Source organism: Staurois parvus, unplaced genomic scaffold, assembly GCF_062004578.1.
Source record: "Staurois parvus isolate SC_StPar_1 unplaced genomic scaffold, SC_StPar_1.0 ptg000118l, whole genome shotgun sequence".
Taxonomy (NCBI): domain Eukaryota; kingdom Metazoa; phylum Chordata; class Amphibia; order Anura; family Ranidae; genus Staurois; species Staurois parvus.
The window spans coordinates 4,185,218-4,202,500 of NW_028317914.1; the positions used below are offsets into that span (position 1 = coordinate 4,185,218).

Below are 17,283 nucleotides of genomic sequence, written 5' to 3' on the forward strand. Positions count from 1 at the left end.
ATAACCCGTTTAGGGCGTGGAGGTCTGGGTGTCGACCTCAACTAGAGCCCAAAACCTTGTGTAGTTCATATTTGGGCTCATAACTTTTCATCTGCACAAGTGACATTCGACCCGCGGGTAGATTATTATGCAGACAAGTCTGAGGATTGATTAGATATGAATTATGAAAGTATACACTAAACGGTTCACGAGATCTATTTTTCTGCTCTCCTGTGTGTCCGAGACAAGGCGAGTGACCCATCAAACTGTTCGCCTGCTCATCGTCCATCTGACGATATGTTTGATTTTTATGTAAGTCTCTCATATTCCAAGATATGAGACATAGGGGAAAAATGGTTTTAACCGAGGTTATCTGATTCTGTCACCTATGCTGAGTTAAGTTTTATGAGGTTGGAATCTCTCTCAACTCCGGAGAAAGCTTGCCTTATCTCTGCCGAGGTGTCAGATGGGACAGCTTTCCGAGACAGCTAGGCAACTAGCTCAGAGATGCATTGGCCTGCCAGTGACCCACAACCAGCACACACACACATGTTGGCCAAATGTCTCCTCTCAGAGAGGGAGGGGGAGGGAGTGAGGGGAGAAAATGGATACTTTTAACAAAATAGAGTCTGTGTCCTACACTGTGTGTTGCGCACGTTTGCGATGGGGGGGGGGGGTGGTGTTTGGGGAACCCAATAATGCAGCTGATCTGCACATTTTATTGCCACCCAACCACAAGTCTCTAAAGGAACCCAAAAAAAGTGAATTATCATTTCATACATATTAAAGTAGAACTATAGGCAAAACTTTTTTTCATTTTGGACAGAGCAAGGGAGGGTTATAACTCCTGGTAGATTATTTTTTTTCATCATCTGTGTCCCATTGCGGAGATTTCCCTTCACTTCCTATCTCAAAGCCAAATAGGAAGTGAGAGGAAATCCCTGCAAACTAAGTTAATTTCTTGGGGACCCTCAGGTCACCAGAACTAGTGTCCCCATTGGGAAATTTCCCCTCTATTACTTTTCTGGGGACAACTCAAAATTCGGAGTTTTCATTTACTTTCACTTTCAATGATATTGGTAAACAGGACAAATAGAGAGGGTGACTCTCCCTAACAAAGACACAGACCATATTTAAAAAAAAAACTGACAAATGTTCTAATCCCTCTCCACTCTATCCAAAACTAAAAAATATGTTGTGCCTTTAGTTATACTTTAATAATCTACAAATGGCTAAAAGATTTTGACTCTTATTGCACCCACCATCTGTATATAAAGCTACATCTACGTCTTGGTTATATCCCGCCTCGATTACTGCAACTCCCTCCTCACTGGACTACCGTTACACAGGCTATCCCCCTTCAGTCTATTATGAATGCTGCTGCTAGACTCATACACCTTACCAACTGATCAGCGTCTGCTGCCCCTCTCTGCCAATCGCTCCACTGGATTCCACTAACCTAACGTATAAAATTCAAAATACTAACCACAGCTTACAAAGCCATCCACAACACTGCCCCTAGCTACATCACCAACCTCATCTGCAGATATCACCCCAATCGCTCACTCCGCTCCTCCCATGATATCCTCCTCTCTAGCTAACTCATCAGCCCCCACCCTGTCTGCCTTTAGGCGATCTTTGAAAACTCACTTCTTCAGGAAAGCCTACCCAACCTCCATCTAATAACTGTACTTGAATCACCTCCACCAGATCATCCCCCGCAGCTATCACCTTTTGTATCACCTCCCCCTTCCTTTTAGATTGTAAGCTCCACGAGCAGGGCCCTCCTATTCCTTCTGTACTGAAATGTGTTGTAATTGTACTGTCTCCCTTATATTGTAAAGCGCTGCGCAAACTGTTGGCGCTATATAAATCCTATATAATAATGGTAGCCTTGTCATTATACTAATAAATGCTAATAGGAGAAGGCTGCATTTACACTACACTACTTTAAGAAATGTATTAAGAAAATGCATGTCACGCAATCCCATTAATTGTTGATGGCACACTAAACAGATGCACATTTTTCATACAAGTGTGGCAAAGTGCGCAGTTATAAATGTGCGAAACTCAAAAAAGTCTTTGCTGCGTTTGTCACATGTATGGCACCCCGTTGAAAGGAATGGGCTGTCCTATGTGTGTAGCACAAAAATGCACATATACATATAACAATTTTGTGCGCATTCCTGAACTGCTATAGTTAGAATGCAGCTTAACATAATTATAAAATTATTATATAAATATATTTAAAATAAACACAGCTTTTTATATAAAATTTAAAACGTCATAAGGGCTCATTTACACTAGTAGTGTTCTCTGAAGAAAGATCCCTGTTTGGAACGCTCTTCAAAGAGCATTTAACTGACAGGAAGGAGACACTGGGAGGGATTTACTAAAAGTGAAGCATCCAGAATCTGGTGCAGCTGTGCATGGTAGCCAATCAGCTGCTACCTTCAGCTTGTTCAATTAAGCTTTGACAATAAGGGCTCGTTCATACTTGACTTTTTTTCTAACTCTTGCCAAACGCCCCTATAGCGTTTGACAGGCGTTAGACAGGCGTTTGGGAAGCGGTTTTAACGCTCCTCAAACGTTCCCTAAACGCCCTATGCGCGGTTTTGAGGCGGTTGATAGGCGTTTACCAAGAGTTAAAACCGCACCACAAATGCCTATAATGAAGTTAAATGGTATTAATGCTCCGCAATCACCTCGCAACCGCACCACAAATGCCTGCTTCAGTGTGTACAGCACTGTGTGCTGCCATGTGCAGGCTTTTCATAGGCGTTTGAGAAACTCTTCCCTGATGCCTGCTGATAAAGTTAGTGTGAACCGAGCGTAAAACCTGGAAGCTGATGGGCTCCCATGCACAGCTGCTCCAGATTCTGCACTCTCCAATTTTAATAAATCTCCCCCACTGTATCTCTTCCTCTCCGCTTGCTTTAACGCCTTGATCACTGCACTTTAATGCTGCAACCGTGTGCATTGAATGGATCGCATTCATTGGGCACTATTTGTAAATGCCTGGATGCTATCCCTGGAGCTAAAGGGGGTATCGGTGGGGGGGGGGGGGCAGTAAAAGTGTGGCTCAACCATGGGGTTTACTACCTTCAACCTCACTTGTGAACGAGTCCTGATAATCAGAACTTTATTGTGACTTTAATCATTTTTCCATAGTCTGCTATAAGGCACAATTGCAAATGTGTAGTTTTGCTAATAAATATTAATAGGTGTCTAAAATATAGCAATCAGAACTTTATGTATAATAATTTGAATTTCATATATAAAATCCAGAACTTTATCATGATGTTAATATTTTATTATACTCAGTCTGCCAGAGAAGCAGCATAGCATCCATGGCTTAGACATAATAATCACAACTTTAGTGTATACATTAGTTGTCCTTTCATAAATCTCCCCACCTCCCTTAGTGCAGCTGGGATAATGCTCTCCTTCCTCACCCTCCTCAGATCTTTTTTCTTTTTTGGCAAGTTTTCTGGCTGCTCCTCATACTTGTGCATTCATGTGCCTGACCATTCATTGCTATGGGTAAGCTACTCTATGGGACAGCTGGAGGCCGCCATGAGTATGGCTACCCATAAGAAATAACTGGGCTGCAGCCAGAATTGCCAATCTGTCTTTCTACCTCCCAATAAAAGCAATAGTAGAATGTTTCCCCTTTCTGCCTTATGTCTCAAGGCACTTTTGTATTATGTTTATGCATAAGTTTTAGTTCAACAATAGGTGTATGGTGGTCGCCAAAAATAAAGCTTTAGATAGATGTTAATAATTCTGTCATTGTGCCAATTTAAAGTACAGTAACTCATATTTTCAACTCATTACTTCCCTTTGAATACATTTTAAATCCATATTTGGCATTTTCATACTTGTATGAGAACACCCACATTTTTTTTTTTATTTTACTGTTGGGGCTTGGAAAGTTTTGGAAGAATGTACTGGGTCCTGGTCTCGCAAATGTTGAGAACTACTGGTCTAAGTCAGGGATCTCCACACTGTGACCCACGGGCTGGATGTGGCCATTTGCTTGCCTTTATCCAGCCCCTAGGGCATTATTCCTTCCACTGATATGAGACACTATTCCTCCCACTAACACCATTGATGGAACACCGTTCCTTTAATTGACACCAGGGATAGGCAAATATTCCTCCCACTGACACCATGGATGGGGCACTATTTCTTCCAATGAAACCAATGTTGTAATTTTTTTATTCCCACTGAACACCAAACCTAAGGCATTGTTTACTCCTACCAATGCCAGGGCATTTTCTACTCCCACTGGCCTCAGTCTGGCTCCCCAAAGTTTGAAGGACAGTAAACTCTGTTTTGAAACTTTGGAGGCCCCCGGTCTAGAATCTGTATTTATACCAAGTTGCTTGACACTAGATGAAGTTCTGTCCTAGATTAGGGTGTTTGTTTTGGGGAGGAAGAGCAGGGTACTTGAGTGCAGAGGGCTCAGGATAGCCCTCACTAGACACATGATGATCACTGCTAAACCAAAGAGTAGGCAGTGGGGAGAATGTACTAAGGCAGGTCATACATGATTCATTACCATCGGGTTGAATGAATTTAAAAAAAAAAACCATGAACCGATCCATGACCCCTATCCACACTTTTTATGTGGATGGGAGAATCACTCCTGCTGAGAGCCTTCCCCACCAGCAGAATGCAATTATCAGAGTTGCCAGCTATAGCTAGCAGCACGTGACTGTTCAGGAAATACCTGACAGGCTAGTTGTACACAAGTCAATTTATTGATCAATCTGTGTACAACCAGCTATCCCAAACATGAATCGAAATTTGGCTGGTTCCTCCTGAACCGAATGAATTTCAATCCATGTATGGCCTTCTTAAAGAGTGTGAAAACCCAGCATTTCAGATTTCTGATATGTGCCTGCTGTATCATGTACTTGTATGACAAGGTATCTGTTCTCTTTATATTGTTTCCTTTGCATGAAATCCCTGGTGTTCCTGTTGGCCCCCCTGCTTTCCTATTAAAAACTGACCACGCTAGGTGGGAGAGTGCAGTGTTGTCAGTTCTCTAGATGTGCTGAGAACTCGGTCTGCTCTCCTCCAGTGCTCAGACTTGTCCTTACACCCCCCTCCCCCCATTCTGCAAAGCCATTCACTTGGAAGATCAGTTTACTGCTGTTTCTCCTCCCCCAGCTCTCTATACAGCTGAGAACTGAGGGTACGTGATCACTTATAAAAAAAAAAAGAAAAAGGTATTTATGTTTTTTTTATTTCTATACACAAATATTTAGCTTTTCATTTCTATTTTAAACTGAGTATGCGGATTTTCATGATGAGGGTTTATAATCATTTAAGTCTGCGGTCATTATTTTTGTACACAAATAGGCAATTATGCTCTTGTTATCCTCTCTTGCTCCTGGAATTTCTCTGTTTTGTCTAAGCACAAAATAGAATATTTCTCATATTTCCCAATAATTTACATGTGGATTTCACTTCATTTACATTTCTTTTCTTTCAGATCAAACAAGTCCAGGATGAAGAAAGGAAACAACTGAGCCAACTAAGAGACATCCTAAAAACTGCACTGCAAGTGGAGCAGAAGGAGGTGAGCTTGTGAGACTTTGATGGGGGCTTGTTGTAGCTGTCACTGCCGTAAAGTGTACTTGCCTTTTAGACAGCCTTCTTGGCTGTTAGGATTAATTTAAAACCATATTACTGATTATCATGGAAAGTTAAAACCGGGTGTATTACTGAAAGCTGTGTGCTTTTCATGTAGAACAATCATTACACGAATAGTAGTTAATCACACTGCACTGCACTTGTCTTTTTCAATTGGAATTGTTGCCTAATAAAAATCTTCCCCTCCTCCTACCTATCCTGCCTACACTGTATAAAAAAAGTCTGTACGTTTACCATTTTTTCAGTCCAGTCACATGATCCTGCAGATCCAGCTCCCCTATGTCATGGAGTGTTTGACATTAATGCTCCCTCCTCCCCCTGCAGCCTGCACTCACTGACCCATGGGAGCCGGAACTGCAGGATCATGTGACCAGAGTGGACTAAAAAAAAAAGGTAACTGTAGAGACATTTTTACACCAGGTAGGCAGAATAGGTATGACAAGGGGGAAAAGGACATTTTTAAGAATAGTTAGTGTTAAGCTGGCCATAGATGGGTTGAAGTTCAGCCAGTTGAGCAGTGACTGAACACATTTTGATCCATCCATGGCCATTCCTGCTCAGCAAAAGTTGATCTAATAATCAACTTCTGTTGAATGGGAATGTTTAAAAAAAAAAGAAAAAAGTTTTGTCTGTCAGCGGCTGCAGCCATTGTGCTGCAGCCACTGATCAGTGTATTCTGATAGTGGAAGAGTTCCGCTGTCAGAATACAATGGCACAGTGGGGAGGATTCCTCTGTACACCTTGCTTGTGTGAATGGGGCAATCCTTTCTTTTTTTTTTTTTTTTTCCACTTGGCCCGCTGGCTGAACAAGAGAGAACAATTATTCTATTGGCAGCCTTAAGCTTTAATTCCACTTTATTGTCGAAGATGTTTCACCACTCATTCAAAGCTCTTTTAAATGACTGTAAAAAACCCAGTTTTTATAGTCACAGGAGGCATTCAGTCACATTGATGCCATCACTGTTGGTGTTGTCCAGTATGACATAGATGACCTTTTAATGCCTCTTGCAAACCAGTAGTCCTCTCTGTCCCAAATGTGCACCTCACTGTCTTCTTAAGAATGTCCCTTTCCCTTTTAGTTGTGCGAAGAAACCTGATCGTTTTTCATTTGGATCATCCCTTTACCTTCGTTGGCTTTCTCCACCCTTTGCCCTAGCCATAGACCCCTTGGTAAAGGCCATTAGAGGAAACCCTAACATTGTGGGCTTCCGGAGAGGGGATGGCAAAGAGAAATTGGCATTAAATGCGATTGATGCTTTGCTCTTCCTAAGGGACAAATCTTCCTCTGTTGAAAAATGTATGACTCTTATTGCTCAATTTGGCCCTTTCTCTGGCTTTGCGATTAATTGGAACAACTGAACCTTATTACCTTTTAGATACTATGCATTTGGGCCTCACATGCACCCCCCCTCAGACAACTTCAGCTAACAGTAGAAAGATTCCAGCAACAGAGGCAGTGCTGCCAATCCTGAAAGCCGTGAGCAGGATTAGATTTGACCAGACACTAATAGGCAAGCTACAGGCTGGTGCAACAGACCACAGAAAGGATCAAATAGTAGTGTCAGTGCTTATAGCCACATACTCTGCAACAATTTTCATCGCAATATAGTGCATGCAGACACAGCTTACATAAGAGTGACAACCATGCCCTGAATCCAGGAGCAGTGCAGCATTGTTGGAACACCATCATAGGAAGCTTCATTAGGTGCACTTAACTGGCAGAATCAAATTGTATTTGTGTGACTTTGCACAGAGACTACGACACTCATTTGAGTTGAGGAAACCATTTGGATAAATAGTGAAAAATCTTCAACATTACAAATTGAGGCTTTCTGAATGTGACTGAGTACTGCTAGTTATACCATGACCTGGATGGTTAAAAACCTCCGAAGACCTATTTCCATGAGACTACACAGTGTATCAATTTAGAACCTTCAAACACAGACTTAGTAGTTTGTTTCCTTGTATTGATGAGTCTATACGTTTGTCCTGCGTTTTCTCCTTCCCCTTCCATTTCTGCTACAGTATAGTCCAAATGGAGCCAGATGAAACAGTTATTACCAGAAGGAAAATACAGAATGTAAAGAAAAGGCCATGTAGTTTCCTTCACACAGCCTAGCTGTATAAAGAATGCCAGTAACTCTGGCCTTTTTTCTAGGTTTGTGGTTTTTGGTAACCTTTTAATAAAATAATAAAATGTATGAATAAGATGTAATTTACTTTATTGTCTGTTTTATTTCTTGCCCAACTTTAATTTTCTCATTTGTTTGAGGGCCGATGTTTCATTTCCTGGCTGGTCTGTTTCCATGTGATATCTCTTGGCTAGGTTTTTTTTTTAAATTATTATTATTGTAACCTTTTTTGCAAATTACATTTTTAAATAAAACCTGATTATTAATCAGATATCCACATATGTCTTGTAAGAATTCAGTGAAGACCAGCTAAAATAAGTGTGTGTTTTTTACTACTACTGGACATTGGTGTCTAAAGAATCTTTGCACCTGAAATGGACAGTTTTAGTTTTTGCCACAGGCAAGCTTTTCACATTTGAGGTCTTCGATCCTTTCACCTGTAGATATCATTACTGGCTTTATTTAGCTCCTTCCTTTAGCTGGTAGTGACATAGTGGCCCGCAGATAGAACCATACATCAAGGGATGCCGGCATCTGACACTGCCAAACTGATAATGTAGAGTTAATCATTTATATAACTAAGCAAAGGCTGACAATACAGGTAGCAGAACAGGTGACTTAGCTTGCTGTGCAGGAGCTGCTGTTCTCTCATTTTAAAATTTTTTACTGTGTCATTTTAAGAATAAGAATGCGTTATTGAACAGAGCAGTAACTAGCAATCTCACTATCTCTGTTGGATTTCATTCTTTTGACATTCTGGTGGATTCAGCTGGAAGAGTGGTATGGGGGAAAGCTTGGAAAACTAGGGATGATATCTTTCCATTGGACAACCTTTGAGATAGAAGAAGCCAGTGGCTGGCTATTCTCACTAGCATCTAGCCATAATGGACATAAATAGACAGGGAGTACTAACTCTTTAGGACAGTGACATGTAATATAACTGCTTAGATGATATTATAAATGACTTAAAGGTTGTGATTTTTAAAGGCTGCCAGGATGGCACTTTTTTTCTTAATGACAGCTATTTATTTGATGGTGAAAGCAAGATATTAATGTAAATGACAGGTAGTCAGATACTGCTTGGCTGACCCCACTGTACCCCTGTTGTTTTTGTCTATTATAACATGGTCTGTTTTCTGATAAGTGTTACTGCTAACTACGAGATAACCAGTTGACCTGTTACTCATGAATATGTTTTTCCTTTTTTGTGTATGCTCTAACCTCTTGTGACCGAAGTCTAGAAGAGTAAGTGTCTTAATACCATTCATTCCTTGAAGTATGTGTTTCACCTACATGTTTGTGTATGTCTGCATACTGTCTCAGTGCAATGTTCTCTATATAAGTGAAAGAAGCCTATGCTTACCCTGACTTGTCATTTCTTACAGCGGAACATAGAAACCATTATTACCATCTGGTCTAATGTAGAATCCTTTGATCTGACACACGTAGGACTAGAGTTGGGGTTGATTATTATACTATCTGCAATTATATACTGTGATTTATAGTAGTATGCCAGACCTTTTTTTTCTGTAAGTGGAGAAAGTTTGTATGTGCTGTCTGGTTCTAATTGCTGATAGTGTCTGTTCAGGGGACATTCTCCTTCAGTTCCTGTCCTGGTAGCCAAGCAGGGAATGTGGGTAACTCTGTCCATGTAAGACAGTGGGATGAGAATCTTGTCTTGGCTCTGTGTCCTCTGAAGATCTTCTACATCTGACACATTGGGGGACTGTTGGATGCCTATCCCCCCATTGCTTACAGTGGTTCAATCCAGTTTGGTCACTATGTTACTACCGTGTCCTGTAGTGATGTAGGGTTTGGCAGAACCATAGAGTGCAGTGAGAGAGTCCCATCAATATCTTCAGCTCTGCAGTATCATGCCATATCCTAAGTGGCGATTTTTAAAATGGTTCTAAAGCCAAAACGTTTTTTTTTACCTTTAAAGCAGTAGTAAACCACAACCTTTTATTAAAAAAAAAAAACCCTGCAAGACATAGGCATAATATGCTAGTATGCATTGCATACTAGCATATTATGTGAAACTTACCTTAAAATGAAGTCTTCCAGTGGCGTGCGGTTACCGCTGACGGCTTCCATCATCACCCGTTCCTTCTTTTGGGTTTGCGGGCTTCGAAGGCTTGAATGGCCGAACCGCGATAATGTCACTCCCGCACATGCGCGCAGGAGTCACTTTTTTACGGCACACAGCTCTGAAGGAACGGCACAAGCTAGAGCGCATTTGCCGGTGCTCCTTTACAAGTAAATATCTTCTAAACGGTACACATTTTAATGGATATTTACAGTACCTACAGGTAAGCCTTATTTTATAGGCATACCTGTAGGTAGAAGTGAAAAAAAAAATGACTTTACTACCATTTTAATGCATTCTCTGCATTAAGGTAAAAAAACATGTTATTGCTTTATGTCCTCCCCCCTTCTCTTTGCAGGGGGGGAAGAGAGGGGAGAAGTGATCCAGCGCTATGCACAGCTGCATCTTTTCTCCCCTCTTTTCCTCTTCAAACAAGCACCATTAACTGCTGCTGCTGTCAATCAATTACAGTGAGGAGGACGTGGGGGGGTTGGGCTAAGCCCCGCTGTGTAAGTCTATTGAGTGCAGCTCTTCAATCTTTAAGACACAAATTAATGCAGCTCTTTAATCAGGAATACATCTAGTGAAAGTACCTGAATTTGACCTGGTATCTGCCAATTGCAGTCCCTGTAAATGAGAACTGGAGTGTAAGAGGAAAAAGTAGCACAAGGAGTCATACAGTTAATGTTAAAAAAAAAAAGCACACCGATTGAAGGAGAGAGCACAGTGACCGAGAGATGAGGTAATCGCTGTGCACCTTCATTGCGCAGTAATAGACTAGGGGTGGGTCCTAGACAACCTGGGATCAGAGATTGTTGGTTGAATGATGCTGGCCATCAGACTGAGAATATCTAGTGGCAGAAAAGAGTACTGTGAGGGAAATTTCTGGATTGAAAGTGAATATTGCAGCAAACCCGGATTTGAGATTTTATCTTTAAATGGGTTGTTCTTTTTATCTTGTTATTTTTGGCTGGAGTTTTACTTTAGGAATGGCCACGCACTTTGCAGACTATATGGTCTCTGCACAACCACCTTTAAAGCAGAACCAAACTCAGGAATACTTACTTATTCTCCAGTGATTGGTCTCTTCTGCAATAAAAACCTGCCTGCTCGCAATTTTTTTTTCAGCCTTACATTCTGCTTTATATGTGCCATCAACTTTTCTATTGTAAGAGTTTTCTTAATCATGAATCAAATCAGTCAGTTTGTATTCAGCCAAGAGAATATAGATCAGCAAAATGTACCAATAGCTAACACTTCAAATAATAAGGATAATCCAAAAGTGTCCACACACCTGTACAAACTCCTATAGATTTCTAAAAGACACTGTTTGTAAGGAGGGGCCATATCTAGACAATCTATTCAGTTTATATCCGGTCAGGAGATGTTCTTTCATTACAAATTGTTGGTAATCTTAAAGGAAAATGTACAATCTGACATATGGCTGGGATTACAGGCAGATATTTTGAGGGCTAAAACCAACTTGAGGATGTTATCAGTTCATTCTGGACTATTGATTATTTCTGAGGCATGAGGCACTATATAAGGTATGTGGATGGAATGCCAGTGAGAGCTGCATTTATTCATGGAGATAAAAGTCCATTTGTCTTGTTAGTGATGCGGAGACTGAACATCCTGCATTCTAGGGTAGATATTTGTGTATTACACATGGCTGAGCACTCTGATGCTGTGCAGCATGCATATAAATGATGTCTTCAGCGGCTGGGCTGCAGCAAGGGCCCTCTCCAGGAAAAAAAAAAGCCCAACACAAGTTCTCCTGGCAGGTAGCACTCATCCATGTCAGAAAAAACAATGATTTTATGGCCCTCATGAATGAGAGCTGGCTACAGGAAGTGGTTAGGTTAGGGTTAACCACATGAAATGAAAGGTCTCTTAGAAGCAGATCCAGAATTGTATTACACTGAGGTTTTAAATGCAGTGAAACAGCTGTGAACAAATCCTCCGAGACCAGAGCCTGTACGTTGGAAATCCACAGGAAGTGGCAACCCCAGGGAAGCAAGAAAGCCCCACTGGGAATGAACTGGTCTTACCTGCGAGGGCATTCATTCCTGCTCCTTCCTGTGTGCTCACAGCGTCATACTGGTGTGTGCAAGAAATATCCACTCTTTCGCAGTACACAGAACATGGAAATGCAATTCTTTTAGTAAATATAAACTGCTAAATACCTTTTTTTCATCAGCAGTATATAGCAGTCTTGTGAATTCTATCAGTGTCTGGCAAAACACTGGTTAAAGCTTGTAGTAGGCGTTTTCATTCTCCTCTGACTGTCCTATGACACTGCTGACCCTCTGTACAGTGCTGACTGGCCCTCTATTGATTACATGCACCCTTCCAAAAAAACAATATCTCTAGCCATACACACCAAACAGAGCATGTGCAGAGTGCCTCCTGGGGCTCTGTACTATCAGCAGATGGATTGAGGACAGTGGGGAAAAAAGGGAGGATCTGAGAAGACTGGATCAAACAGCCTTTTTACACAGTATAGAGGATTAACCCCTTAGGTTCCACAGTGAGTATAAAAAGCATGCTTTACTGCATATATAGACTGATTTTACTGTTGTGGGTTTAGTAACACTTTAACAGGGTTTTGAAGTCCCACCTGTTCCAGGGATCTGGAAAGATCACAGGAGCCTAGCAGGGTCTCAGCTGATCAACAGCCTCCAGTCCCTTCACAACTGTTGCAGTTTCACACTACACCTCACAGACGCCTGCTGACTATTTCCTGCTCCCTTTCAGGTCTCTACTGCAGGCGGGTTAACCCCTTTTAGGACCCCAATCCCTGTAGTCAAGGTTTGAGGCTCTTTCCAACCCAAAATCTCTCCAAGCCACCAATTTCCAAGTCCCAAACAAGAAATTACAAATCCTGAGAGAACTGTAAATTAGTTATCTCCACTCCAACCAGCTACCCCTTACTGGTGAGAACCCCTGAGTACTTCTAAAAATGTATCTTTTCGTCCCCCTGAAAGGGACCCAACCCATGAATATGGTCAGCGATGTACCAGTGAAGCAAGAATAAGATTGACAGCCCTGGAGTCTGCTCCTTTTACAGCACATTGGCAGCTCTCATGTTTCTATCTTCAGAAATTCCTTTCGATAATTTTGATTATCTTCCAATTCTTAGCACTCAGAACTGTGTATTTGTAAGAAAAGTATTTGCAGTACATTTGGAACGTGTTTTTCGAACACCTTTTCCAACATGATTTTGTAGAATAATTTTCTAGATTAATTTTTCTCTAAACGCTATTTTATGTGAAATTAAACTAAATGCAAAAGTAGTTATGAATTGATTAAAAACAGTCTGGAAATGTTAATTATTGCGTTGTGGCTTCTTTTCATTTTCTGTGAATAGATTCATCAAACCTGTGCCTATCTCAAACATACATAAGCCTCTACATTCAAGGATGTTCAGCCTGGCAGAACACACTGATAATGGAGCTTGTACTAGCTTGCAGTGTATAATAGCAGAATGCCTACAATGAGTATGACGTTTGTGTGCTGTGTACCATCTTCCAGTGCCTTGTTCATCCTGGCATAAATGTTAATGTATTAGTCACGGTACACTAAGTCCAAAGTGCTCTACCGGTTGTAATAAAAAAAAATATATGTATAAACACTTTTTTTTTTTTTTTTATATAATATAATAAAAAGACCTTTTTTTTTTAGATAGAGCAGAAGTTATGGGACCAAAAGAACAAAAATCTAAAAATATGTTTTACCAGGCCACACAGATGTTCGCTGTAGATACTTTAAATTGCTTTAATTATTCTGCAGGTCATAATAATTCTAGCAGTGACAGAATTTAATCACAGAGCATATATTAATTTATGGTGGCCATACACACTTTGATTTTATTATCTGATCTATGTGCAGTTCGGTCAGAATGATTGAATCAGAAACCAATCAAATAGCCATAACTTCTCTTCCGATCTGTTTAGACTTGGTTTAAATTGGATTTGATCAACTGAGTTGAGTGGCCAGGGCAGAAAATTATCAGTTGTTTTACGTCAATCAGCAGCATCAGGATGATTCAGTCATAAATTTGATCTTATTTCAATTGATCGGATTATTAGGTTGCTTGGGGGAAGCAGAGATAAAATTAATAACCTATCCATCGATCAAATTCCACTTTTTTGTGTGGATTATCAGATGATTGTGTTGTCCTCTATCAACTGATTATTCCTGTTGGGTGATCGATTTAGAAAAGAAGCTGATTGTCTATCGAAGCTTGTATGGCCACCAATACACCTTAAAGAATGGTTAGACATGAAGGACTGAGTCGGCAATCCTTAAAGTAGAGTTCTCTTACATGTGAGTGGAGTAGCAGTGAATGAAGAAAAGGGGAGTGCTGGTGAATGTCCAGATGTAGTTCATTTTTTGGGACAAAGTCTTTAAACATGCTTGAATTACATTTTATATTTTCCCATGAGATTAGTTATCTTGGGCTTAGATGGCCCATAGACCTAAAATTGGCTAAACTGGTCTCCAGTTATATCATATCTATTGTAGCTTCAAAGGCAATCTACTGTACTTATCACTGAAGTGAAATGAATCAAGCATTGGAAAGCATACTTGGTGAGCCTGTAATCTTGGCATATTTTCCATTTTCAGAATATTGCTGTCTCTCACTGATTAGATTTATGTAGCTATGGTATTGTCATTCAGTTGGTAAGGACAGATGTTCGTATAGTCCGCCTCATGCTTAAAAAGTAAGTCCACTTTTGTTGAGAAAAACAATTCACTCAGGGTGATCAAAGTACAGTACATTGCGGAGATTCCTACCTGTTTCTGTTCTGAAGAAAAAGCTGTTTGTCTTTCAATAACCAAAGTAAATCTGAATGGGAGTGATTTATATAATCGTTAATCAGCTGATGCACTTGCAGTGTTCTAATGAAGAAAATGCAGGGTCTGCATCCCTTTAGAAGTAATTAACCCTCACCAAAATGGAGTATCTCATCAAAACTGAAATGTTTGATGAAGAGGATGCCTGAAATCTGATTTGTATTTTAGTGCAGACTTATGGGAAAATCAGTGAGCCAATCACATAAGCACGAAATTACATTTTCAGGAGGTGTTCTATGCACCATCGGTGTACAAAACGCCTTAAGTTTGTCATATTGCATTGATTTTTACAGAAATTTGCAGAGCTGCAGATTGAAAAGGAAAGGCAGCTTATTAAACATTCAATTACAATATGGCTTGTGTAGCAGTTGTTTATGCTACATTACTCTTTTATTTGCTATTTATTCCAACAAACGTGGTGTTACGTCTTAAGTAGACATAATTCGTATATGTGTCTACTTTGTAAAAATGATCGGCAGCTCACTGGGATTTCAGTGGTGAGATCACCCCCTCTGAGTGCCCAGCCCTGCTTTTCTACTATTGGCATAGAATCTCACTACGGCATTGTCTGTTATGTAGACTAAATGAAAAATAAATAAAATGGCTTTCTGCCAGTCAGCCCTGGTAACACATTGCACAACAAAATCCTCCCAAGATAAATCACTCATCTTGCAAATGGCCTGTACATATTCCAGGATAGGCTAAAACTGTGTTGCTGTGATGACTGCCTGCTAGTATGACAGTGATTATCGATATTTGCTTTTCTCTTAAAAGTATACATTCTAGGTGACAAAAAACATACTCAACACAAAATCTTCTGGTTTTATTTTCAAAAATTTTAAAGCAGAGAGGGCTCCGATTTCTGGAAAAAAAACCTATACATTTGTGGTATTTACCTGCCTTGATTTAAAAGGAAACTGAACTTTTACACACATTTATTCTTTTTATTTTTATTCTTCTGGTGCACATCCTACCTATTTGATTCATACTTTTTAGTGCCAGAAACTATAAATGACATTTTATGTGTTTAACTGCACTCATGTAATCCCTGGAGACCACAACCTGTTAGAACTAGACTGTCCCTGCATATGCTTAGCTAGTCTTAGACAGCTCATAGATAACATAGTTTTTTGGGGTTCTTTTTTTTATTTTTTCAACCATGACTCAATTCCCTCTTCCACACATTCGAGGTGGATGGGGGAATCCTATCCACTGAGCCATTGTATTATAGCAGGGAGACTTCCCCACAACCAGAATACACTGATCAGCGCTACTGGCTATAGCCATTGGCATTGATTGATTGAAAGCATGTGTAAAAATATCTTATGGTCTGATGATACCAAAGCTAAACTTTTTGTCCGTAATTCCAAAAGATATGTTTGGCACAAAAACAACACTGCACATCACTAAAAGAACACCAAACCCACAGGGAAGCATGGTGGTGGCAGCATCATACTTTGGGGCTGGTTTTCTTCAGCTGGAACTGGGGCCTTTGTCAAGGTAAAGGCAATTATGGACAGTTCCATATACCAGTCAATATTGGCACAAAACCTTCAGGCTTCTGCTAAAAAGCTGAACATGAAGAGGAACTTCATCTTTCAGCATGACAATGACCCAAAACATACATCCAAATCAACAAAGAAATGGCTTCACCAGAAGAAGATTAAAGTTTTGGAATGGCCCAGCCAGAGCCCAGACCTGAATCCAATCGAAAATCTGTGGGGTGATCTGAAGAGGGCTATGCACAGGAGATGCCCTCACAATCTGACAGATTTGGAGTGTTTTTGCAAGGAAGAGTGGGCAAATATTGTCAAGTCAAGATGTGTCATGCTGATAGACTCATACCCAAAAAGACTGAGTGCTGGAATCAAATCAAAAGGTGCTTCAACAAAGTATTAGTTTAAGGGTGTGCACACTTATAGAACCATATTATTTAAGTTTTTTTTTTATTTTTACTGCCTGCCACCTAAAAGATTTCAGTTTGTTGTTCAACTGACTTGTACAGTTTATAGGCTACATTAAAGGTGGAAAAAGTTTTGAAATTTTTTTTGTACATCACTGAAACCTGACATTTTAACAGGGGTGTGTAGACTTTTTATATCCACTGTAGTTACATTGGTCCAGCTAGACCAATGTAACTATGTATATACCATACCTGGCCAATCCTCATGAAAGTTGTCATTTTTTTTTCTCAACTTGCTTTGTTGTCCCGTGCTGAGAGACTGCCCTGCTACATTGTGAACACCAGATGCCAACAATTTCACACGGCCACTATTCAGAATATGCTTTCTCAGTGAATGCAAAGCGCTTCCTGTTTGGACGAGGTGGGACACTGTCTTCATGTTCTCCAGCTCGTCCAGTCAGAGAATGCATTGTAGCTCAGCTGCTCAGTATGGGACCTGAAAGCAAGCAGAGATTACTTGAGTAGCAGTAACTAATTCAGTCATTTCTCGATTCCAATTGGGATCGGCCAGGTATTGGTATATACAGTTACACTGGTCTAAACTGAAGCAATGTAACCAAGTATAAAAATATCCATACCTGGAATTCCTCTTTAATAGT

At 40.3% G+C, this 17,283-nt stretch overlaps 1 protein-coding gene across 2 annotated transcripts in view; it reads left to right on the forward strand.

The window, feature by feature from the left end:
• The window catches only part of ASAP2 (ArfGAP with SH3 domain, ankyrin repeat and PH domain 2), a 326,350-nt gene that overhangs the window by 255,716 nt on the left and 53,351 nt on the right, over positions 1-17,283 (forward strand). For both annotated transcript variants that reach the window (XM_089672021.1, XM_089672023.1), the window contains exon 9: positions 5,483-5,569. In XM_089672021.1, the coding sequence (XP_089528147.1) occupies positions 5,483-5,569 (87 nt within the window). The remainder of the gene's footprint in view (positions 1-5,482; positions 5,570-17,283) is intronic.